The sequence below is a fragment of the Anoplolepis gracilipes genome, chromosome 12, assembly GCF_047496725.1.
Source record: "Anoplolepis gracilipes chromosome 12, ASM4749672v1, whole genome shotgun sequence".
Taxonomy (NCBI): domain Eukaryota; kingdom Metazoa; phylum Arthropoda; class Insecta; order Hymenoptera; family Formicidae; genus Anoplolepis; species Anoplolepis gracilipes.
The window spans coordinates 9,819,360-9,847,263 of NC_132981.1; the positions used below are offsets into that span (position 1 = coordinate 9,819,360).

A 27,904-nucleotide genomic window follows, 5' to 3' on the forward strand; every position below is an offset into this window, starting at 1 on the left:
ATGTATTTAAATAAGATGCAGATATAAATAATCTTCATATATCTACCTCGACAAGATCGGCAAAGTTCTCGACTTATACCACTTTCAAGATAAATGACTCGTATATCAACTGAGGTGTGAAATATAACGGTGATATACATATTATAAAAAAAAAAAAAAAAAAAAAAACGTGGTATATAAATCATCTTTTCTTTGTTGAAAAAGACAAGCAATAAAAATGTAAGAGTAATTAAAATTGAGTCCCTTCGTAATGTCTTTTCTCTCTTTGACGACTCTAATAAAAGCGAGATATCGGAAATTTATATTAGGTTGAAAAAAATTTTATTGAAAAACTTCTGAAAATTTTCGCGGATAGAAATATGCGGCTCTGCTTCTCATTGAATTTTTTTATATTTTGTATTCTTCTGTCTAATCTCTGAGAGGAGTTTTGTTATCGTTCTAATCTCACGAGTAAGCCTAAGTGAGTCGTGAGTGTAAGTAGGTACTCTCTGTATGTTGTTTATTGGCCGAGTGGTCACATTGAAACAGATTACTTCCTGCTCAGTGGACAAATACCTCTTTGGCCCCTTTTAGCCCCTTCCCCTTGTCGTGTAGATGAGCGCGATGATGATCGTGCCATTGTACGCGACCGCAATTCGCGCCTTGAGAAAGTTATGGGACGAGGGAGGGAAAGGTGACAGTACTAGTTGTTTCATAATAATCGACTCATTATGCGACGTGACAACCGCGAGGATGGACATGCGCGAGAGCTCCTGCGACGATTAACTTCAAACACAGTTACCCGATCGATTTTCCACGTGCCCTCGTTTCGCTCCCGTCAATCCTGCGTCCCGTTTCAAGTCCCTCAGAATCTCATTCTCTTGCAAAATATTTAAATTTATTCGTCGTCAAGCGATTTAAATTAAGTAATAAATGCACATATAACTTTTTATATCACTAAGGCTTTATATCTACTACACTTATATAGCTTCATAAATCAGAAAAAGACATTGTAACGAACGCTATAAAATGTAACGATGATATATATGTGATATATAAGAGTAATTTAGTTGTTTTACAATTAATGCGATTTTTATAAGCATTACAGATACATGACGTTAATATTTTATATTATTTTGTGTTCCATATATTTATACATTAATATATGTACAAATATATTAATTGATACTGTATTTCACGTAAATTGTTAAAGAGCTACTTAATCAAAGTGTACATGGCAAATCGAAATCGGCTTAATATAATTTGTGTACTTTCCAACATGTGTACATACGTGTAAGCGGCACACAAGTTAAGGATGCCGTCTGTCGATAAATCGCAACTCGATTCGAGGAAATGCTAATTGCCGCGTATACACCATCGCGATAAAATCATCCGTGAAACTCTCAAGTGTGAGGAAATATTGCGCGATAAGTAACTGGATAATAAAGCGGTTTCTACTTTTAGCTCGCTCATAAAATATCGAAGCAACCCGAGACCGCCTAGTATAATGTTAACCATCTTTGATAGAATAATTCCGGCCGTGACACTTAATTTACATTACGATCCGTTAATTAACACGAGATTTTCCCTCATTTCAGAATGTTTCCAGAACCGTTGAAACAATAATAAAATAAACGCACTTCCTCGTAAAGAAATGAAATTTAATCCTAATGTTAGGTTACCTTCTGAAATCGAAAAGAGAAAGATGAATGTTTACCTTGATTTTAGATGTAATATCAGATATCGAAATAATTGCTCATACATAATAATTGTCAATTAATTAAATTCAATCTACGAAAATTATGATCAATGTATAAAAATATAATAATAGCAGTATATTAATTATTAAATATAGAAAAAATTAGTTAAAAAATTAATTAATAATAAAAAAGGATAGACACGTGTAAAGTTTGTTTTAATAAATATAAATAGATGTATAATGCAAATTTTTAACTGTATTTTATTTTTACATTAAATATTAATGTAAAATTTCAATCAAAAGATAGACGAGTATATCATCAAAAATTGATAGAGAATTACTTAAGATTCTGATAAAGTTCAAATATTTAACTAATTTCCACGACGATAAAGCTGTCGATGAGAGACCCTCGTATTGTAAGTTTTCCACGGCTATAAAGTTAGACATAAGCTTACGTTAGCTATCGCTCGATAAATCGCTAGGAAAAACGCCAGGTCGAGCATCCTACGAGCATTTCTGCAAAAGTTTTTTTTCCAAGACGCGCCACGAAGAATGCAAAGTCGCGATCGTGACGCGGAGTTAACTAATCTCCGGTAAAAAAAAGATTACGTACAGGCGATACATCACCGTAGAAATATCGTCCGAGGAGACTAGAACGGCGACCCTAGCCAGCGATAAATATAATTATTTACTACGGACCAGATGCCTCTGTCGCACGCGTCCTCGCATAAACCTCTTTTTATCGCGCGATACGGAAAAGGTTGCCCTCGAGACGACCACCGGACTCAGGTATGGTCGCCAATCTATCGATACGCCTCTCTATTACCTGTCAGCGCCCGAGAGACCGCTCGATAAGCTTCAGGACGCAATGACGTCACGATTGGCGCATACGAGAATTAAGTAGGAATGCAAATCATGGCGCCGAGCGAGCGAGTGCACGCATGCACGTGCTCAGTATGCATGGAAAGCGCGATTGCGAGGGGTGCCAGAGCGATGCAGCTGGAAACGCACAGTTGCAACGGCGAGTGAATGGGATTAAAGAGGGCGGGTCGAATTTGAAATTTGAAATTGCGCTGAGTGACTTTTATTTCTCCTAATCTCTTTTAATAAATACATTTTGTTTTATGTAGATATATAATATTCTGATCTTTATATAACATAATCTCTATCTTTACAAACAGACTTATATTTACGTTACATTAAATTTCCAATTTTTATTTCTCATAGCTTCAAAATAGATTAAAAAAAAAAAAAAGAAAAAATTTGATCTTTATATTTTCCAATGTTCACATTAATTTGTCGAAATCAATTCGACGCATTCTTTTTATTGTGGGTTATAATCCTTGAAGGACACTTGCAATATCTCGATGGATCGCGAAAATCCGTGGGCCGTACTGCGGCCTACAGTTACAACATGCCGCCAGGCCCCATGCATAGATAAGAACATGATATTTTCATTGATGGAATCGAGTGAACGAGAATTTCAGCCGTGAAATCAGGTTGACGTTATCAGTGATACCCATGAGTGGTTTACCGCGCTCTTGGGATTCTCGCCCAACGAGAAAATATCGTATGCATAAAACTCCGTGAAATATTCCACGCAATATATTATGTTGCTAAAAACTAAAAATATATTTTACGAATATATATGGGGACATTTATCAAAGACGTGAGAATCAAGATTATATCTATAACGACGAGAGAATAACTTTAGTGTATAACTCGAGGATGTATAATTCAGAGAATATTTTAAAAATAAATTTTGTGATCAAATATTCTTATTATTTTATTATTATTTAAATTGCATAATAGAGACAACAAACACTATATACACATATACGTTTACATTATAAGGAATGTATAAATTTAAGATCACAGGTCGAGTGATATTAATATTGGATATGATATTTTAAAAATATCATATATATATATATATATATATATATATCTGTGAATATCAAATATATTGTAAAAAAGAATTTATAAAAAATTATAAAATATTTGAGAAGTTTCACGATTCATTATTCAGGATTTCATCATTTTATTTTTGATGAAAAAAGTGAGATATAGCCCTTTTCCATTATCCTCGATCTTATAAAAGCCTCTGAGAGGGAGAGAAAGACAGAGAGAGAGAGAGAGAGAGAGAGAGAGAGTAATGAATGGTATATAATATTAACCTGCCCTCGTTCTTACGCACAAATCCGTTCTCTTCGGCTCGAAGGACAAGTACAAAATTGGATATCCGACTCGGCGAGAACTCGCTCTCGGGACCGGGCCCCTCGGTACCGGTAATTCTACCGATATCGCAGACGTTCAATATTTGCTGAAGACCCGCAGACAGGACAGGTCGTGCCTTTCCCTCCCTCCCTCCCTCCCTCCCTCTCCTCCTCTTCGAAGGAGTTAACAACAGCATCGGAGACGAGATCTCTCGCGATGCGAGACACGTCGAGAGTGCATCGAGAGTGCGGCGCAACGCGACGAGTTTCTTTAGCGGATCGTGACGCGTCGCAAAGCGATTGTACACATCGCGTGGAATAATAAATTCTATCGCCGTTTAGACGAGAGATCGTCGCTCGTGATCTCGAATCGGAATCGGAATCTGTGATTTCGCCGCGTCGTGTAAACGTGAACAGGGTCGCAACGACAGATCTGTCGTTATATCCGTCCTCTGTACACCTTCGGCCTCGGTCTTTCCTCTATTACCGCTTATTCGGCAGAGATATACGACCGTTGCATGGCCGTTTTTCCTAAGGAAGAAAAATCGAGCGTCTCTCGGAGATAAAGAACGGACATCTTCTGTGTTCGTAAATTGCTCCGGGAGTTCGTCTATTCCGAAAACATAGCGGAAGAAGCTAAATAAAACACTCTCACACATAACGTTTTAATGAAAGGAACTTCCAAACACGGATGTAGCCGTTTTTATTGAATCGAGATTGGATCTTTCAATAAGATTCTGTTCCTTTTGATGCGTAAGATACTTGCTAATTAATGAAAGGATAATTAACTCGGTATTTTAAGAAAGTTTTTTAAGTTAAAGAATTGTAGTAAAATGAGTAGTGTGTTTTCTTTGGAATTATAAAGTAAAAAATAAAATGTCTCGTATAAAAATTAACACATTAATTCTGATATAATTAAAAAGAAGATATTTTATTATTAGTAAAGATAATAGTATCTTACTCAAGTTTATGAAAAGCGTCTCGCAACGCTTTTTTATTTAAAGAATGAGACTTATAGCCGCTATTATATTTAAAATATCTCGTTTCTTTTGTACATTGAAGATGCAAAGACTCTTTCGCAGAGAAATAACGTTACAAAATTATAAAGCAACGAGGATATTATAGATGCGCTAGAAACAGTACCCGTTTAGAAACATCGCTCTATGTTTTCTTCGGTACAGAATTGACTCACACGGAAGCTAGGGACTCATCTATTATGCATCAAAGGTGGTTTAAACGAATACTTTTACTTTGCAGGTGAATAGCCTTTTACCCGACCCTCGCGGAAACTATATTTCGTTGCGGCTGCAACTATATACAGGGTGTTTTTAAACCTATGTCGGAGATTTTAAGGACATATTCTAGGAGTCAAAATAAGAAAAAAAGTTCTTATAAGCAGGGGTCCAAAAATGCTTTCCTTCCGAGTTACAGCCCCCTAAAGTTGGTAGAAAAAATTGCAAAATGTTTTGTAGCTCTCGGAGACTTTTTCACAGATTGTTGAAATTTTGCACAGCATAATAATTAATAGTGACAATTTTTTTAGGAATACCTTTTTTTAAAGTTTTTTTTCTCCTAAATCAAATAATTTCATTTATTTTTCGATGCGACGAAAAATAAAAAAAATTGTTGCCATTTGAAAATTAGCACCCCCCCCCCCCCCCCACCTGTATCTCCCCCTCAAAATCAAAATAAATTGTCAAAATTACATAAAAATTAAGGTCACTATTAATTATTATGCTTATAAGAACTTTTTTTCTTATTTTGACTCCTAGAATATACCCTGAAAATCTCCGACATAGGTTTAAAAACACCCTGTGTATGCAACCTCGCGAATAATTCTACGAATCACAATTGATCCGACGTAATCGCTAAATCGTAATATATATTTCACGCCCATTTTCCATCGTCGGCCAGCCGTTAAGCGTATTACATAAACATGCGCATTCTGCGCGCGTGTAAGCGCAGAATATACGGCCGCACGATCTCGCTGACGGATAGAGAACGATTGCGTATACGCACAGGACACGCTGGCGCCGCCTGTGACATTCTCTCCACCTTTCCACCATCCCCTTCGCTCCCCCTCGAGACCACCTCACGCGTACCTTTTCCTTCCACTCGACCTTCCGAAACGGTGTGCGGGAACATACAGTCTTGGAAACCCGGCGTGCTCGAAAAATCCAACCCGTAATTACATATTATACCCTCAGTCGGGATGAAGTAAACGTCTCTGTTATTTCCTTGCGCTTGCATTTTCTTTTCTCTTTTATCAATTCGCGCTGCAACTTTTACTTCGCTCTAAATTTGGCAAGTTGCTTTAAAGAAGTAAATTTAGAACGAGATATTATAGGGAGATAAGCGTCAGGTGAAACACACAAATGTGACAAAAAATTCGAGGATATGATCTTTCTCTCTAATGCAATTCTTTTACGTTATATATTATCGTATGCACTTTACGTATAATTTCACACAAGATATCATATGATTTTATTGAGATATAAATATACAATTTCTATGGGAAATACTGCATGGCATATCGGATCACTCTATCAGTTATTTCAAAAATATTCAATTTCTCTCTCTCTCTCGTCAGATTCACTTGCGGTCATTGACAACTTTGCGCAAAGTGCACGTTGAAAAGTTTACACGGTCCGTTATCGGAGACTGCTACAACATCTCTCAGGGTGTAGCAGTAATCTACTTCGAGTTGAATAATAAAAGGAAGACTGCAAAGTGCAGGCCGTGCAAAAACGCGAGACTGCCGACGCCAAAATCAGGTTTCGTAGGCGTAACGGTAGGCCGGCGAGATCTCACGACAACCTGTAACGGCGGACACGTCGATCGACATCGTCCTATAAATAAATAAGACCGCTTATTTGCTACAAGATAAATCTCCCGGTAACGATTTGTCACGGTGGGCGCGCGGGGCCGCCAGATACGCGCGAAAATCTCCCGCACGACTTTCCGAATCGGCGACGTGCATTTATACATATATATGTATATATGTATATCCACGCGGGATATCGGCCCCGGTGAAATCGTTTCCTAACACGTGCTGAAAGAAATCTAGACGGAAATAAATTAGTCGTGTCAATGGAGATAAATGTTAAAATAATTATTTTTACTCGCGTAGAATTATTCCCTCCTATAAAATATAATAAGCTAGAAAAAAGATCTGCATATGTGAAAATATAAAGCTAAAATTGTATTTATTCGCATGTACAAGATAATAAGTAAAAAGATTCTCATATCAACGTTTATTTTAAAATTAAAAAAATATATATATATATATATATAAATAAAAAAGCTGATAGAGGCTGAAAGATATATCCGGTATGTATAAAATGAGTGAATTTGAAAATTAAATTAAATATGTAACGGTAAAAACAGTTGCGCGATAAGAATATCTCTGCAGGCTATAATAAAACAAGGAAAAAAAATTTACTAGATCGTAGAAGAAAAATACTCGAGAAAATGTTCCTTCTTCGCCAAAGTATCGATATGAAAACGATAAAACTGGCAGTACGGGGAAACGAGAATAGTCTCATGTACACCTCGCACTTCGAGCAACATCATAAATACGATACGACCACGTTAGCGGCCGTCTATGAAATTCCCAACACCTGCGACCGGCTGTCACAAGTAATCTTGCGCGCATAAACCCGAAAACTTTTATCCGCATCCCGAGTACATCCCGTTGCCATCGTTTCCCGTTCGCAAACAAAAACGAGGAGCTCAGAGTGTGGAGCAGAGATAATCAAGTTGCGCGAGAAATTTCCCGACGAAATACTTCCCGGCTACGAGACACGACGATATCCATCCTTGTGTATATTACACTTCGTTGCCTTCAGAATATGTATCCGTAAAAGTTAGGAAGCCGAATAAAGAAGCAAATATAGAAACGTATCTCAAAACGTGCATACATGTTATTCAGAAATTTTATTTGAAATACGAACACGCTCTATAATATCATTATTTATTCGCTATTATTCGAGCAAAAATACAAACTATGTTAACCAAGTTTTTTTTTATATTTTATATTACAAGCTTTTTATAAATCTAACAAAATCTGGAAAGAAATATTAATTATCTAATTTTCATTTCCATTTGTTTATAATTAAAGAATATAAAGAATCAATCTATTAAAATAAAGTTTGGGGGTGGAATACCTATGATGCACTTCCGCAGATTTTTCTTATCTGTTACTTTGCTAGAAATTGCACAGGCGTGATTACGCGTGGGCAGCGGCTAATAACTGACATTCTATTAATAGAAAGCACACGGGGGCGTACTCCCTTTTCCATCGACCCGATCGATCCGATCGATCGATCGATCGATCGACCGACCGACCAGAGGCCGACTTCGATCTCGCGACACTCGTATCATGCGTGTATGCACGATCGCATGACACTTACTTTGCGTGGGTGGATCGCATTTTTTCACGCAAGCAGCACTGACTGGTCGTCGTGCACATGCGCGCACAACTACATTAGCAGGGCTAATTTTAAATCCATTAATCAGCTCGACTCGAATGTCATCCTGTAATCTGATAACGAAAGATTGCCGCTTATATTTATTTATTGCTGTTTTTAGACGAATTAAAAATTTTATTTAAATATTTCAACATTTTAAATCTCAAATCAATAAAATAATATTTGAAATGTCTGTTTTTAAATTCGATTTTTATTGTTATTATAATAAATTGCATATATCAGTTTAAAAAATTAAATTCTAATTTTCTGTTTATATATAATCAAATAAAATCGTTATATTTTGCACGTTATATATTTGAAAATAAATGAAAGACCGAGAGAAAAAAAGTCTACTAAATTGAAAATAATTTGGCAGAATATTTTGAATTTTAAGTTCCCTTGTTTCTTGTTCGCGAAAAATCTTTATATATTAACCGCTTAATTTCAATTAATCACTTAACTTGCTGTCAATCGCCAGATAGATATAGATAAGACCAACCAGTCCCGCAAAACTAGTTTAGTATAATCCAAGTAGCCTCTCGAAGCTCACAGGCGTGGAACAAAGTATGAAAGCAACGTCGAAGAAAACGTCTCCTTTCACGCTTCTCTCCTTAGCCAAGGTTCATCGATCAAGATAACTGGTAGTAGCTCGGTCCTCGGCTGCTACTCTGTCTCCTACGTGAAATGGTTCTCGATCGTTTTCGCTATTTTCCGGTCTCGAACCATTCGAGACGCGATAAAACGCCATATGTACAAATATTATTAATGACAGACGCATTAAGATACGAATTCGTAGGACAGGTATCGCCCACTTGATACGCAGGTCACTCAACACGTTCGTTTGCTTTTGCTCTTTTTTTTCTATTTTTTTTTTTTTTTTCCTCTTTCTTCTCATCGAATATACTTTGGATATATATCGAGTGTCATTTCCTGCTTATAATGGAGCGGTGTTTATCGATTAGAGAAAGTATGGCAAAAAAGATCCCGTAGAAGCGCTCCGCCAGCAGTCTCGCTTTCTTACGAGAGGCCGTATAATTTGTATGACATATAAATGGTTGCTAAACAATGTCGGGGAGGAACACGATCTGCACTAACGCGATGTAACGAGCGGGATCGGCGGGCATATCTCACGCCATTCGATCCCGCTGCGAGTAAATGAATCGCGCGAGAAAGACGTTTACTTAAGCGCGGGCACGTACTATGCCGGCAATGATTTTCAAAAGTAATTTCATCGTCATAATTTCCGCGTCGCCTGTAATCCGATCCCACGGTGCAATTTAATCGGACATAATAAGCTCGCGTTATATGACATAAAGTAAGAAATCACGATATCTGTCTCGATCTATCGCGACATCGCGGGTGCTAATTAATTTATCAATTAAGATTTCAAGAGCAATGGAGGGGGATAAGATAGCGTGTAATGTTGTCTGTATATTATCTAAATTATAATTTTTATATTTTATAATTTTTAAATCTGTTTATCGCATCTTTGATGTGATTATCAAATGTAATTATCAAGTGGTGAAAGTATAGTTGAGTGATTTGGAAAAAAATCGCGAAATTTATCGTCGCGATTAGTCTTGGCAATTTAGATGTCACGGCAAGGTTGTCGTGATAGAACTCAATTACGATCGTTATATCATGAAGTGGCGATTCGGCTTTTTCGGTTCGGTCCAGTTAATGAGTACGTCACGAGCGAGTACGAACGATCTAAGAAACATCAACGAGACGCGACGTTATTTTCTTATCCCGTTTCTTTGATCGCGAGTGATCTCGTGAAACGACGGCGGGATAAAAACCGAGCAGACGCGAATCTTGTCTGGCGCGAAAATGGATCGGTGCCGGGGAGATCGCGTCGTATGTTAGCCAATTTGGCGAACTGCCAGGACATCTCGTTGAAAATTGCCGGAGGAAGGAGTTAGCGCGTTTCTGCCTTCAATGGGTCGTGTTGAATCTATGGCGTCGTCACGCGTCAAAGAGCACGTCAACGTCCTGTAACAGGGCGGTCCTAAACCAACGCGCGAAATGGGTTCGCCTTTTCATTCTCTTTTTCTTCTTCTTCTATTTATTTCCGTTCACCACATCGCTCCCTGACGGTTTACTCCCAGGTTTGCGTGTCGAGGAGCAGTCGAATAAAACTTTCTCTAAAGAAGAATCTAAATATTTTAACGACGACGTATTTTATTTATCCATTTTATAATTTAGATTTCCCATATTGTAAAATAATTAAATTCTCGTCAAAATTAATCGATGTTGCTGAAGCTAATCTTAAATGTAAATGAAACAAACTTTAGGATCATAATTATAACGTTCTAGTTGTTAGAAATAGATGGTTTTATAAGATATATATTTAAAATTTTTACAAGTTTCAAACACGTGTTCAAAACAACAGGTACAAAAACCGACAGGTTTATTAATTCCTGATGTGTCAGTCTAAAACGTAAAATCATGATTATCGTGTCAAAATGTAACAATCATGCGGGATCAAATTTTTCTTCGCAAGGTGATCGAGAGATATTTATCGAAGGCAGTAGGTCATCCGAGAACATCTTCTCATTAAATTCTGATCTCTGCGAAACGCTTTCTAAAACTTGTTATTATCGTGAGACCACTGATAGGCTAAACTCCACTATTGAATCCGCGACCTCATCGTTTTTCTAATATCCATAATTTCATAACGATTTCAATTTTATCGCAGAAAGCTGACTATCCGAGATGTTTGTTAGTTAGTTTATTATTGTTCGAGACTCAAATTAGGAATTTTTTGTAAACTCTTATCTAAATTAGTAAAATGTAATCGCGCTCGTGTCGCCAAACAAGTTTATATTCAGATATGGAAAAATAATTTTAAAAATATTTTCAAATTAAACAACGTTAATATATAATACACGTAGCTACGAGCTGAGAGGATTAACTCGGTAATTGAAGAAAAGCATGCAACGTGAAAATACATACCGTGCACCAACAACGACTTGCTGTCGTGCCACGTCGAAAAGCAACTGAGAATAAGTCGTGACTCCCTCTTGCTGAAACACATTGGTGTCCGCTAAATCTGCAACAATAAAATGAGACACTTAGTTATTTAAGTGAGGTCAAAGACATTATTATTGTTTGTCAAAACTTGGAAAATCGATAAAAATTTTTTCTTCAAAAATATATCAATTTTGATTTCTATTTCCGACATTATCCAAGTTTCAATATTAAAATTGTTGATATTCCATTTTAAGTAAAATAAAGGATATATAAAAAAATCATTACAAAAATGTGATAAAAAGATAAAAGTTATTAAATAACTACAATAGTTATATACGAGCTTTCAATTCACAACTTGGGAGGTGAGAACCGGTACACAAACAGGTGCGAAAAGTCGATACGAGGTGTCATAATTACCGAATCGAGCGTGTCGAAAGCGGCTTTCTTTTTCGTGTGTTCTTTCTTTTCGTGTGTTTACCGGTAGCGACTCGTAATTCAGCCTAGGCCAACACGACCTAAATACGAGAGTGCCGCAAGAATTCTTGGAAGATTCTCTGTACATCAACTAAACTCGAATATATTAAGCCCAAGTTGACAATAAATTACTTAAAGTATATAATTACAGTTTATTATTGTTAATTGTATTACTTATAAATATATACATATTATTAAAAATTGTATTTAGTCTTATCTTTTATTGAATATTGAATATTAAAATATGTTTTGCAACAATTAAAATTTTGTGTATATAATAAGTTACGATATAAAATGTCATAATAATTGTCAGAAACTAAAGTTGCTGGTAAATGAATGCATTATTCCTTGCGCGATTATTTTTTTTTTTTTTTTTTTCTTCAGAAAATTCTGGCCATTGTCAAGACATAATATATATAAAAGAATTCTCGAAACGCGGACCACCCTGCACGATGACGACTGGCGGCTCGTAGAGCACGATTTACATCGATTCTTCTTGAAATTTTTTTTTTTCGTCGGCATCGCCACGAGTCGGATAGGGAGGAAGCAACTTTATGTCCCGCGATGTCACGCCGTAATAATCCATACACGCCTTACACATGCATTCTACTGCGTGCACTATCGAGGCGTAACGATCGACTTACAAGACTGCCTCGTAAAGTAGCCTTCGATCTTCATGCCAGAGAAGAGAGGCAAAGGGCAAAGCGAAAATACGGAGGATGCTGAGAGAAGGAAAGACCGCGAAGAACATGCCGAGCGTTCCTCCTTTGGTTAACGATCCTGGAGGATTCCTCTTTCTTCTACAGCTCTCTCCCTTGTTTCCTCCATCGCTTTCCTGCCATTTATCGCCTTTAATTCTCTACTCACGCTATTTTCGCTTGCGCTAGCCACGCCCTGCGCATCTATCTTTACGAAAGCTCAATTTTACGATGCATTCTTCAAGATAAATGAGTAATATGGAATGTAATGGAGCTCATAACAACGTTTCTATAGCTTCCTTGATAGTCTTATAAAACGAATTAATAGATAGTTATTAATTACTAAAAGAAGTTGACGCTTTATTTTGTAATAGAGTAAACTAGGGTATGATGGCCATAGGCTGTAATTTTTTCAATAATCGCTACATAGGGCGCTTTTTTAGTCATTATCAAAGATAATCGATATTTACAGTAGTTTTTGCTTTTGACTACCTGCAAAGTTTTTCACTTGTCCACTAAAAACTGTTATAACGTCGAATAAATTACAAGTAAGCTATCGTAATCGACGTTAGACATATTATAAAGATATGTAAATTGTTATATGACCTATAATTTTTATTTTCCTTTTCACTATTTTTTTATAAATATTATGGCCATCTTTTCCTTAAAAGTTGGGTAAGATGGCCAATGCTTAAGTTGTACTATTTTGATAATATAAAATTTCTATTAAATATTTTCCTTTTAATTCCGATAATATTACGTAATTTAAGCTTCAGTGAAGATAATATGTCAAACGCTATTAAAAAAATAACAAAAATAAAAGTATGTCTTTGCATTTTAAAAAATTATGGCCATCTTGCCCAAGTTTACCCTACAGAGAGTTTTGAAATTTAATGTGCCTCGCAAAAACTTTCCTTCATTGTTTCATACAATAAAATTTTCAGTTGGATGAAAGAAATGCGATTCGCGTCATGTTACTCGAAACGTTACAATTTAACGCCATTATTCATCCAGTATTAAGTAAAGCAACACTCCCGCTCGATCGGGTCGGATATCACTCGGCGTCGCGGAACGATGAACGATGAGAAATATCAATTACACGATGCCCATCATTTATCGCGAACACATCGTGCTCGATCTCTGCAAGAGCGACTCATATACGATCCTTCAGCAGGTAGCGTTCTCGCTCCGCTTTATCAATTTTCCGTCTTTCATGCGCTGACGGGGATAATACCGCTCCGGGACGAAATTGCATCGTTGCAGCGAGGATGGAGCGATCGCGTCGTGGCCGTGCTTACCTTGTACTACCTTGAGTACTACCTTCCACCACCACCACCTTAAAGTGGCCTCCCCAACGTACCGACACGCTACTGCAGATGTGGACCACCGGGCTTGCTATGTTAATACGGATAATTGCGTTATGCGAACTGCCCCTCCTTCTCTCTCTCTCTCTCTTTCGTCACCGCAATCGCGCACCACGTGTGCGGACAGGGACGCAATTCTTTATTGAATTACCGCGCAAAGTTTTATCCAGCGACACCATGCGATCGAAGTAAAATTGCTATATTGAATCCTTAGTACCTTGTACATACATCAAAAAGTTGAAGGAACTCCTCGAAAGTGTGATAATGGATGTAAAATTTTATGCTACTTTATATCACAGATATAAAATATTTACTGAGAAAAATATAAATCTTTCATTTCTTTCTTTATGTTTTTTTTTTAGAAATAAAATATTATATTTAAAATAATACAATACTGTATAAAAATCGATGTAACAGAAAGTGCATTGCATAATGGTAACGAGAATGCAGTCTTATAATAAAATATTACAAATTTATTAGATATGTATTTTTCAATATATTATATTAAGCATTAAAGTAGTATAAAACAAGTAAAAAACATGATTCTTATTAGTAATGATAAAACACGGAAAGATATAAATCTTTCATTTCTTCCTTTATGTTTTTTAGCAATAAAATAATACAATATTGTATAAAAATCGATTTAACGGAAAGTGCACTGAATAATGATAAAAAGAATGCAGACTTATAATAAAATATTACAAATTTATTAAATTATTTATGTATTTTTCAAATATGTATATATTAAGCTTAAAGCAAAATATAAAACAAGTAAAAAACATGATTCTTATTAGTAGTGATAAAACACGGAATAAAATAAAAAATGTATAATTATCGCACTTTAAAAACTCAGGTTTATTTAGACATTTTTTAAAATAAACATTTAAGAACGCGTTGAAATATTCTATGTATTCTCGAAATGCCCTTTTTTTTGAATAATAATTAAATACTTATGCATCATTAATGAAGACCGTATAAAAGCCAATAGCGCCGATTGCCACGCCTTTTTAAATCGATTTAATTCCATTTCCGATGAGCGGATTAAATGCGTCGGCCTTTTAATACTGCTTGTGTTCGTGGAGCACGTGCTATTTTAAGTAATCCCAAATCTACGGTAGATTCCGTCCGGAGATCAATATCCAAGATGACGGAGATTACGCGCGAAATATAAGTTACGACAAAGCGGCGAAGTTGTAAACGGTAAAAATTGCAGGATCTTGATAAAGTTCTCCTTCTCCCTAGGAGTGAGGATACGCATTCGCACGCATACGCACACGCGCACGCGCACGCGCACGCGCACGCGGGAGGAAGGGGAGAAGCCGCTTTTGCATAAAAGGACTCCTCTCTCAGCGTGTCCGTACGCGCGTATACAATTTCGTGCATGCTCGATGCATCTAATTACTTACTTGGTCAGAGATCAAAGACGAGTCACGCGCCGTATTAACGTACGTTAGCGTACGCCGACTTCAAAGAGAGGAAATAATAGCGTGCTCGCCGAGTCTTATCGTATATACAAAGAAAAGGTGATTGCTTGAAAAATCTCGGAGATTTCATCGAGAGAGATTTCTCTTGTCTATCGTCGAGTGCGCGCGTCGACGTGTCGACACGTCCCGTACGTTTTCAGTCTCGTCTGACCAAATAGACTTATTTGTTTATCTAAATCGGAATGTGCGTCCACGCAAGATCGATCGTTTCGGTGAAACCTGGGTGGTCGAATAAGAACTTGAACGATGGGAGAGCGAAATACCGTTATAACATCGATGAGTGAGCTTCGCTGATTGGCGGAATATTAATATTAATTGGCTTTCGTATATATATATATATATATATATATATATATATATATATATATATATATTATATATATATAATCTTTATCGATACGCGATCTCTTAATTACGTTCGCAGTTGAGAGTCGTATATACGTCCTCGAGCGTCCGAGTTGGCTCGTCGCCCAGCCGTCTAAGCCGTTATTTAATTCCGATACAACTTATGTCAGCGAGTTGACTTTTTTATAAATCATAATGCCGAACAAATTGATTGCGCTTGCTGCGCATAATGAGCGAGAAGATTAGATAAAAGAGAGAAAAAAGAGCTGCGCGTAAAACAACAATGCTATATGTTATATTTAACAACACTTTGTAATAAAAATAACAAATTTTATTAGCTTGTTCTAAATGCAAATACGTATCTACGTTTCGTCATTCATAAAAAAAAAATGTAACAGTAAAAATGTTAATAAATTAATAATATTTTTCGCATCTTAATAATAATCCATGAGCGATTCTTACCTATTTTTTATATAAATTTATCCAATATATTTCAGTAGAAATAATACAGGATTTTTCATACTTTATATGTAAGACGTTGCTGCAGTTAATATTATAGTAAAATACAAAAAAAAAAAGCTTTGCGCAAAGTTTTATTTTGTATTCTATTATATTATTGTATATTCTATTATATCCAATATATAATATACAATATTAATATACAATATATAATATACAATATTAATTGCAACACAATTTTTTAATTTAAATTAAAAAAAAAAACTTTTTTATATGAAATGTATGTAGGGATTTCACCATGACAAAAGCATAAGAATATTTATGGTACCTGAAAGATTAATATACGTCAGTCATTATGATTTGCTGAATTCCCTTTACAAGAGGGGACAATTTGGGCGACGTAGATGGATCGCGTTCCGAAGAATTCCTCCTTAATAAATCTCTTAATTTTAATGAATCTACTTAAATGAGACCGTATAGAAGACTAATCTCGCCCTTTGCGAGAAGCCTCGCGAAATTTATGGCACCTTTAGAGGGTTAATATTAATATATACACCTGGTCTACCGAGAATCTTCGTCACGAATTAAGGGACGGCGACGTAGGTGGAGATCGTCGCGTCGCGAACAATCATCGCGAGCACATTATCAATGATCGCCACGCGATGCGAACCCCGTCTCTCGTACCATTATCCACGTGGCCGTTTAACCGCACTTGGTTGCAGCCACGTGGGTGGCTCGACTTTGTCCCGCAATAATCCCCGTCAATTTGCCCCTTCTCTCCCTCCCTTTCATCCCCGCCCCCTCTCGTCATCGTTTTTTCCTCTCGCTCGGATACCCGCGAAATTGCCCTCTGCAAATAAGGACGCATCGACGGTCCCTGCTCTTGCATAATGCTTTAGCGCGTGCAACCGTACACCTTCTCGAGCTCCTTCCCGTCCTCCTCCCTCTTTATCGTCTGCCTCCTCTCTTCTGCTTCTTCTACCTCGCGGATTTTTTTCTCTCGCGTTCACGCCGGCGGAGCAACACGTGGGTGGTTTCGCGGAGAACCGATAATTTTCGAAATTGGTCGCGAGGAGGCGGCAAAATGTGAAATCGCGTGTAAATCGTAAAGTTCGGCCGAGCCGGCGAATGAAGCGTGTCGCGACGAAAGAAAGAGGAGACAGCTAGAGAGAAAAGAAAAAAGACGAACTTTCAATTTTTTATTTTCTCTCTCTCTCTCTCTCTTTTGCAGAAAAAAAAGAGAAAATATTCTTCTCGTCGAAACCTCTCTTCGAAAGCTCTCGAGCTACATACGAGCAAGTACGTATTACGAGGGACGAGTGATCATAACGGGTCTCTGTACGCGCGACGCCGCGTATATATTCCATTTAGTTGCGAACGAGCTGCGAGAGATTTTACGATCATCTGTAATAAATTAGATGATTAACGAAGCGAGATGAAATTTACGATCGTCTCATACGCGCTCGTAAAAATCGATCGATATCGCGCCGCGGAATTGCAACAACCTGGAAAACTGTTGCCTGCTTGCATCCGTTTTACCTTGTATAATTTCGGGGCGGGAACGATCTCAGGTGATACTGCTCGTAAGTGAGTTCTAATTATGGTATTATGTACACACGTGTGTACGAGAACGACACGACGAAGACGACGTATTCCATGAAGATGAGAAGCCCGAAGACGTATACGCTGTCTCGTGCGTACGTATACCTAATCACGCAACTGTGTGCACGTTTCACGTTTATCTCTTCACCAGAGATATGCCTCTCTTAATCGCGCTCAGATAAGATGCAACGGGTGTTTATTCAAGCCGCCACACGTTGGTTCCTTATGTCTCTACGTTTGTAATGTTATAAACGCAGAGATATAAAAAACCAACGTCTTCACGAGGGAAAGAGACCTGTTTCGTAGAATTTATTTTCGTTTCTTCGAAAGAGTAGACCTTTTACAGACTGTACACATTGCCGGATTTGCACAAAAACTACATAAACCTATAGTTTAGGGCCTCACATTGTAAGAGGTCTCTTCGAAGAGTAAAAAAATTATTTTTTGTTAATGAAATTAAAATAATAAAAGTGATTTTTTGTTATTGTAGACTCTGTAACCCTTTTTTGCTCCAAACTTTCCAAAAAAAGTCATTAGGAAAAATAAAATATTTTTGAAGAAATATAGAACCTCTTAAAAATTATCAGCTTAAGAGCCACAAAGTATTAATATAGATATGGCTCTGACCTCTGACTGCACACTATGTTAAACTTGATGTTATATAGAATGTTCCTTTATTGATAGATTTGTTAAATTCGTGGTCAAAGTCTCATTTCTGATCAAGTTAAGTCATTAGATAGTCATTCAATTTTTATCAATCTGCTATAGGTTTTAACGCACGTTTCTTAGCTTTTCGGAGGACGATATTTACCGCAATATGAAGAATATGATGTAAGAATATGAGCGATGGGAGCAATAAGAGAACCGAGAAGCATCACAACCGAGCTCATAACGAAAAATTCCGCATTACGAGGCTGGAATTTTCGCTTCACGTCACGTGAGCATGCCGAGTGCACGTTTCGCCACGTTCAATATCCGGGATAATCGTATCACGTTTGAATTTCCCGTCCGTCCAATACGACTCAATCTCCGGCAACACGAGAAAAGCGAATCGTGAGATCGTCCTCGCCGAGGGAAATATCGTCCTCTCGACGTGCCGGCAGATACTTTCTAAGCGGATGCTTCCGCGTATCCGAAGCGGTTAAATGAAATCTTCCTCAAACGATAATTTCTGCGATATCCTTTGGTTTTTGCTGATACCATGTCTCGTTTCTGCATATTTTGCCAAGACTTTGTAAATTTTAGCTTTAATAAGACAAATTTTTATTTACAACATATTAAAAATGTGTGCGAAATATAGTGCAATTTTTTTGTCGTGTAAAAAGAGTTTTTTTTTTTTAATTTAAAATGTAGGGTATAAAAAAAGAAATCTTTCTCAAGCGATAACTTCTTCGATATTCTTATTTCTGATTTAAACGATGAGTCACGTTTCTTTGTCACGTTTTCTGCATAATTTGCCAAAATATCATAAACTTTAGTTTTAATGAGACAAGTTCTTATCTGTGATGTACTGAAAATGTGTGCCAATTATTACGCGATTTCTTTCTCCCTTTCTTTCATTAAAAGAATATTTTTTTAAATTTAAAATTAAATTTAAATGTAACGTGTAAAAAAGGAGTTTCATATTTAATAACGCAACAAATCTCTTTGTTATTTCTTATAAAATTGTTTTTCATACGCTTCAATTAAATTTAGATTTAAGTTGTTAAAAAATTACAAAAAAGAAATTCGGAAAAGTTTAAAATTTTATTTAAAAAAATGTTCCTAAGGAAACCATTGAAATATCATCTTTCAATCATTAATTATGTATTACTCTGTTTCAACATCCTGTTTCAACATCCTGGATACAAAATAATAATATTGTTTTAGAAACATTACTCTTCAACGTCAAGAAATTATTTACTAAGATAAATAAAATCATAAATCTAGTAATCTAGAATAAATGTATCTGGAAGAAGACACACAAATGCTTGAGCGTGCTTGATCCTTAAGATTATTCTCGTAATCTATTAAATCCACTGATTCTTTTACTCGAGGCGGTCCAAGGTCGCGTCGCGTTGCTCAAAGTGCGAATAACACGCGTAAGAAATGCCGCCGTTATCCCCCTTTAATCTCTTTTTAAAGCGATGCATGAGTTACACCATGAGCCTCTCATCTCATCCGTGACTCATCTATCTAAAAACAACGAAGGCCGACAAACATTCGGCTATCTGAGCCTCCGTGAAATCTGAAGCATCATAAAGATAGACAAAGTAGTCGGTTTTTTTTTTTTTTTTTTTTTTTTTTGTGTAACAATATACTGAGTTCCGCGTTATGACGTAGATAATCCGCGTTTCAAGAGATCATAAAGGATGTGCTTGCCTTGTTGGAAATAGTCGAGTAATAATTACGTAAACACAAAGTGTTTAAAGACTCGAGAAAACTTTAATCTCGTATTATAAGTACAAAATATAAACCTATAAATCTCCGAGCGAGGTATAAGTTCATAAAAGTTCTCGTAAGTTCAGTACTAATGAACAAGTAATAGCTTCAATCCTCCACAATATTTCTCACATTCTTCTTGAATCCCGATAAAATCTTACTGCGATAAAAAAGGGAAAGCGCTTTTAGCCTTTTCTACTTTTGTTCTTCGTTTATCTCTCTGTCGTCGCTCTCAAACAAATGCATAATTTAAAAAACTTTCAACACAGGCAAAATTTTTCTCATAATACCTTTGCCTATACATATATATATATATATATATATATATATATAATGGTTTTTCTCCCAAGCGCTCCCATTACATTTTTAGATACTATCTTGAAGAAGACTTAAATAAAATTCCTCGGAGAGAGAATGATTGTCAGCGCGTTGTTTCGTTGACGTTTCTTTTCTCACATATTCTTCGCTGAAAACTTCATTTTTGCCATCCCGACATACATTCTTATCAAAACCATCGTCATATTTTACGACGCTACTCGCAAGTGATTTTACGCGCGTAATTGTAGAGTCGCATCAGATCCTTGAGTCGCGAAGTTTTCTCGATGCTCGAGATAAATCCTCCCTCCCGCGCCCCTTCCCACGGATGGACTTCAATTATCCCGCGTGGCCTTCGAGATTGCTCGATATCGCGATTTGCGATTCAGAGCGCCGCTCGTCAGGACGTAATCGGGAAGGCCAGCGAGGCCGAGAAACTAACGCATCGTAGAACGCATCGCGCGTAGAGTGCATCGCCTGCGCAACCGGTGTATAACGCTACAGGCTCTTCGTCTCTCCTTCGTAACCTCGCTCCCTTTCTCGACGCACTTGCACGCACGAAGGCATGATGTGCGAGTGCGCTCACGACGTTCAAGACACCCTTATATGCTCGCGAGATAGTCGAAGCTGCCTGTGCATCGCGAGTCGTCCTTCTACCTCGTCTTCCTTTTCTTCCTTTTCTTTTCCCGGAGAGCCGATTCCGCAAAAGCGACTCCATGCATTTCCACGTACTTTGTATGTGTGTGGTACATATACGAAGAAAACTACACGCACGTTCGTCCAAGTGGTCTATATGCTTATAAGAGTACGTGTGGGACGAGGGAGGCCCAGTTAGCATAACCTGATCTCGAAGGCCCCTCCGGTATCTTTCATCTCCTTCCTCTTCTTCTTCCATGACTTTCCCTCCCTATCATTCGTCGTGAGCAAAGAAAGATAAAAGAAAGAAGAAAGAGAGGACGAGAAAGAGAAGAGACAAGAGATTGATGGCCGAGTAATGGAGCTACTATTCGCTCATTTTTGCAAAAAAGAAAAAAAAAAAAAAAAAAAAGAAAAAGGAGTAAAAGACACAACGAATGAAGTAGAGAAACGGTGTCTATCGGTAGTCGGTCTGCACGATGGTGTTCTGAATTAACGAGTCGCCGGGTATATTCTCGCATAATTGTGAGAAGAAAAATGCAACGCGCCAGAGAGCGTGAAACGTGCGTGCCACGTAAATAGCTTGTTTCCGGTGTTTCGATGCAGTAGCAGCACATAACCAGTGTTACAGGTTAAACAAACATATATTTTACGTGCATTTTCTCACATATAATCTGTGCAAGAAAGATCTAAGAAATAGATTCAAGTTATTAATTGAAACCAACTAATTATAATTAAATTATACAATTTAAGATTGTCAAATTTCATCTACATCAAAAATGTAGATTCTAAAAAGATTAATGATACTTATTATTCTGCATAATCTATAATAAAAATCATAATACACGTAAACAACGTTAGTTTTCTTCTAAATGAATAGCATTGATGTTCAATCCACTGACAGTTCTGCATCTGTATGTATTTTTCATTTTTTTTTTTTTTTTTCGTTCATGATGAACGCTGTGTATCGTTAAAAACGTCATTTGCGCGCATCTTGTAATCTTTGCAATTTTTATATTTCGTTCGCTAAAAATCCAATCGACATTTTTCCACGCAATGCGAGAGTAACAAGTCTTGTCGAGGCAAAAACGCGACTTTACGATCGGAATCAGCGATCTCCGATCGCGGCGAGAGGGATGAGGATCCTCTCATTGTGCACCAGATCCCTGATGAAAATGCGGTCTGGTTTCTCGGAACGTGAACGCGGTGGCTTTGCCGGGAATAAGAAGAGGCAACGACAGAGCGGCGGCGGCGGCGACGACGACGACGACGACGACGACGACGTCGACGACGACAACGACGATTGCAATAACTGCAGCTGCGACAGAGAGAAAGAGAGAGAGAGAGAGAGAGAGAGAGAGAGAGAGAGAGAGAGAGAGAGAGAGGGACGAACGATCGAGAATGAGGATGAAGGACGCAAGGAGAAAAAGCGGAAAGTCGATGAGCGCCATGGACTCGTTCGCGGAACCAGCGAGTTAGATAAGAAGAAGCCTGTACGTGGAGCAACGCGTTCTCGTCGATCGCTCCGAGGATCATTGACCGATTCGTAACTCCGTGATCCTGAAACGGCGAGAGAAACTCGCCGAATCGTGTTCCGGCATCTTCCGCGATCTTCCCCGCGACGCCTTTAAGGAGAGAAAGACACTTTCGTATTATTATTCTCCTTTTTGCATTTTATGCTTCGGCGACGGAACGATGAGACGAACCGCGAAATCGTGGAAAGAAATTGCAGCGCAATAACTTGTTTGAAAAATCCCGAAGACTTTTGCGAGGACGAGCGAGGTCGTAAATTTCATTCATCTTTATGCCGCTGTCGTTTCACCGATCGAGGATCTCCGGATCCGCCGATGGAAGGTCGCCGGTGATAGGCGCCGTGTACGCGGGACTGACAAAATGAACCTCTCGCAGTGAGAATGCATTCGCATATTTATAAGCGGGCTTCGTCCCGCGAGCACGATCATTGTGTCTCGATATATCTTGAAGATGCCGGCGAGTTGCGAGATTGTAATTACGGACGAAATCTGCCACCTCCGGTCTCCTCCCTCCCTCCCTCCCTCCCTCCTTCATCCTTCTCCCTCGGTTGTGCTTTTCATTCGTTGCTCCTTTTTCTTTCTTCATTCAACGTGCCGCTACGCATTGCGTGATGTTGCTCTCGGTGGCCATTCTCCAACCTTCCCGTCCTTCGCCACCAGCCTTCGTATTCTGAAGATGCGTGACGTTAATGGACGGCTTTCACGGAGCCCGCGTCACCCGCGCGATAAATTCTCGCGGTTCGCGAGAAATTATTTCTCCCGCCGCCCGATCTTTTCACTTTTGACTCTGAGACGCGTAAAGTTAAAGTTCTTCTTTCCGGCAAGAATGAGAAAGATTTCCGCTACGTGGGAAAGGTATCCTTATCGCGCAATCCACATTAATCCTCCCCATAGCACGCTCGTAAACGCTTTTCGGTGTTCACGATACTTATCCTCGGTGACGATGATACGATGACACGCAAGGTTGAGTCGCTGTCCGCGAATCAACCGTGATCACCCGCATATCCTCATCATTATACTAGAAGAAAAGAGCGAAAGAGAGAAAAGTATGTAAATCGATGTTAAAACCTTGTTTCGAGAAAAAGAATTTAATGGGTAGGGTTGCGACACACTTCATCGCCATAAAGGCTAAAAGTTTTCGTTATTCTGACAGTTCGTGACGGTAATGGGCGTTTTTACGGTCATATGTTCTCTCGTCGGTCTCTCGGCACGGTCAAGGGTTCCTCCATATAATTCTCAGGATTAAACCGCGGAATGTTTCTTGTCCGCGTGTAGATCGCCAGAAGCAGCAAAAGTCTCCGCGACGGAGAACGTATCGATCGGTCTTCCAGCTTTATGTTTTTCTACCATTCGCAGGTAATCCTCTCCGAAGGCGGATCAAGTCGCATCTCCTCGGTCTTAATTTCGCGGCTTAACAACATAGAATCCTGGGAATCGTAATTCCTATCGTAACAGGTTGCGAGTTCGTTTATTGAAGAGATTTTATCAAGGGGCTACTGATTGAAGGAAGCGAGTAAAGAAGCGAAGAAATCGACTATAAAAAAAAGCGATTAGAGAATATTATTACGCATTATTATCTTCGATTTGCTCTTTAAAAGAAACTAGGGTATGATGGCCATACGGGAAAGATGGTTCATAGGCTGCAATTTTTTTAACAATCGCTACATAGGGCGCTTTTTTAGTCATTATCAAAGATATCGATATTTACAGTAGTTTATGTGCATACATTGTTCGAAATAACGATATTGCGAATCTAATATCATATTTTTACTTTTGACTACCTGCAAAGTTTTTCATTTGTCCACTAAAAATTATTATAACGTCGAATTAATGACAGTTAAGCTATCGTAATCGACGTTAGACATATTATAAGATATGTAAATTGTTATACGACCTATAATTTTTATTTTCGTTTTCACTATTTTTTTATAAATATTATGGCCATCTTTTCCTTAAAAGTTGAGTAAGATGGCCAATGCTTATGTTGTACTATTTTGATAATTTAAAATTTCTATTAAATATTCTTCTTTTAATTTCGACAATATTACGTAATTTAAGCTTCAGTGAAGCTAATATGTCAAACGCTATTAAAGAATAACAAAAATAAAAGTATGTTTTTTGTATTTTAAAAAACTATGGCCATCTTACCTGAGCTTACCCTATTAAATTTTCCTCGATCGATTAGATTATCCGCGCTTGCAATCCTGCGATAATTGGCGTTCCATAGCGTTCTTCCCTCAATTCGATCAAACCGCCGCGAGGAGAGTTCCTAGTCGTTCCTGGTCGTTTCTATGCCGACTCAAACATCGTTGTAGCATTCCATTCTGTCGGATTCAAGTCAGATTCCCGTATCGTCTATGCAAGGACGATGCCTCGTCGATGCATTGTTCGCGAATACATGGCGTTTCGTTTCAGCCGTCACGAAGAGCTCTCGCTCCGCGGGGTGCACTCGTTCTAAAAAAACGCAGACATTTCTGAGATACGAGTCGGCACGCTTTTAAATCAATAATTTGTGTCGTAAACTTAATTGCGGTGATCCGTTAATAGCGTGCCCGGACACGCAATCGCGAATTATGGCCCTCGCGCCATAAATCACGATAAATATTTTTCCGCGAAATATCTACGTTTTGATTCTTTGCTATAAATGGAATTTCCGCGATTCGATAAAATAAACGAAAAATCGACGATACTGAAACAAGCTTTGAGAAAGACTGCATACAAGGCATATTACTTCAACAGTGCTATATAAGAATGAAAGGAATCATTGCCGTCTCTGCGTTTCTCACGAGCATAGAAAAATAGGAGGGAAACAAATTATTCTAAAAAAAAAAAAAAAAAAATAATTCATCCCGGTAACGAGCACCTCATTTAAAATGCTAGACTTCTGCTCAGCTGGAAATTGTTCGTTAATTAAAATGAGCTTTTGTTCTCATCCGGAAATCCGAACATTTCATGTCTCTTCGAATCATGGACGATGTATTTTGAATATAAAAATCAGTGCCACTGACTGGCTGCGACAGTGGAAACGCAAGTACGATGCGGAGTCTGCCAGAAACCGCGGGGGTCTTTGACCTCTCTTTGCGTGCGCGCCCAAAGAATGCATCGCACGTACGCGGCTTGTTCTTGCGCTTAGGTAGCGTGCGCGGCTTCTTTACTAGAAAACCACCGGTTACCAGCCAGCTCGTAAACGTACTGGACCATTTGAGCGTTACCTCGTTGTTTTATTGACGTGGAAAACAGTGCAACACGACGGTGAACAGGTATCGGAACGAAGGAAGCGCGTCTTCCACGTTGGAGACGCAAAAGGAAGCTACGTCATCCGCGCTCTGTAAATGTAAAGATCATCGTACAATATAGATGAACGCGACGTGACTTTCATGCCTTACGTTATAGTTTCTGTGCTATACTATATTATGCGAGAAGAAAAAAATGAGATAGCGCCAGAGACGTTTATCAAGATACATTGAAAGTTCGCTAATTGCGAATTAACACTGAGGTCGAGAATTATTAGCTACGCTATATTCGCAGCTGATCAGAAATTTTTCACGCCCGACCTTTGATCTAGATTAGAGCATATTTTACGTCGTGTTATTATAACATGTCATATGAAGTTTAGTATAATTACAAATTAATATACAAGCCGGAGATTTATTAGCATTTATACGCGCGGATATCTACAACCGCTCGCAAATTTGCCGCCTTATCTGCCTAAGCAATTCACTCAGCGTGAAAACGAACATACTTAACACGTTTCAGCTTACTTCGTCGAGTGAACAAGCTGAGAACCAGATTATGCATGGCGATTAATTAAGTGGCGTAATTGGTTACAGCATAGTCGGCCGCTTCAAAGTTTTTGATGCCTCAAACATCCGTTGTTGAACTTTGAAAGACGATTACTAAAGAACGATATAATTATACAAGTATTTGTCCAAGTATCAATAATGAAACTTTGTTAATATTCAATTCTATATTTTCCTATCAAAAATTATATTGTTAGAATTTAATTTATAAAATGTATTATATAACTTAAAATAGTTTTCTTATCATTTTTCTCTAAATGAAAATTGACAAATATTTTACATAATTGTACAGTTTTATAAGAGAGGTACTTGTTCTACGTAGTAATCAAAGCCGGATATTAAACACTTTTTTAACGTACATACAATTTTCATTTTTGATAAAAATCATAGAAATTATTCCAGATCATAAAAATGGATGATTTATTCTAGGCGCAAAAATTCTATCAGCTTTCTGCTGTAATTATGGTAAGTGACGTTTCTCAATAAGTCAAAGACATCGATAAATATTAACATAGTCCGCGTAAATATCGCAGCAAGTTATTCGCAACCACGAGAATTTGCGTATTCACGATGGAAGAAAAAATGCTCGCTAGGCGCCACTTTGATCGTATGAAAATTTGAATATAAATATAGTGCTGACATTCTCTCTCTCTCTCTCCGCACGCGGGTCGGTACTGATCGGAAATTAATCCAAAGATAGATCGCGACCGGCTGAAAATAGCTCAAAGATTTATGTACGTAGTAATAAAGCACGGGACAGTCTCTACTGGTTTACACCCGGCGCACGCAGATCGCCAGATAAATGTCGAAGTTGTCGGCAGTTACACGCCGGTTCTCTCGGGGAAAAAGTGATGAATGTGTTTATGCGCAACGAGTCTTGATATTTTTTCAAACGAACGCGCTTGTTTATTAGAGGCGTTGAGCTCTCGTTATGCCACTAAAGCTAAGAATGTCGGAATACTCTTCGTTGATCGATCTCACGCGGTTTTACCGAATCGCGAAAAGGCGGTGTAATTATTTATGAAATATAAGAAGTTGACAGGTCAACATGCATCGCGATGATCATTTATCGGAAAGATCGATCAAACGAGACTACCAAGATACGCAAGAGTACTACCAAGAGGCAAAAGACTGCATCAGTCAATCGCAAAAGGCTTTTATACTCGTCACCGGCAGCGAGTCGTCGTTTATGGAGAGAAAGCGACGAAAATTAGCGAGAAAAAAATATGTGCATCGCTTCGCGTTTACAGCCATGTATACTTAACGAAAAGGGAAAAAAAAATATAATTATATATCGTAAATTTTTCGTATTCTTATTGAGACTCTTCTTGTTGACTGTGTGACAGAGATCTATAATAATAATAAATTATTGCGTGTCGCATAACGATTTATAAATAATAATTCTACAATGTTTCATTTACCTGGAGATGCACATTTC

General features: G+C 37.9%; 1 protein-coding gene across 2 annotated transcripts in view; it reads right to left on the reverse strand.

Annotated features, from left to right (window-relative positions):
• The window catches only part of Sema5c (Semaphorin 5c), a 94,811-nt gene that overhangs the window by 12,190 nt on the left and 54,717 nt on the right, over nt 1–27,904 (reverse strand). For both annotated transcript variants that reach the window (XM_072903702.1, XM_072903703.1), the window contains exon 3: nt 11,319–11,415. In XM_072903702.1, the coding sequence (XP_072759803.1) occupies nt 11,319–11,415 (97 nt within the window). The remainder of the gene's footprint in view (nt 1–11,318; nt 11,416–27,904) is intronic.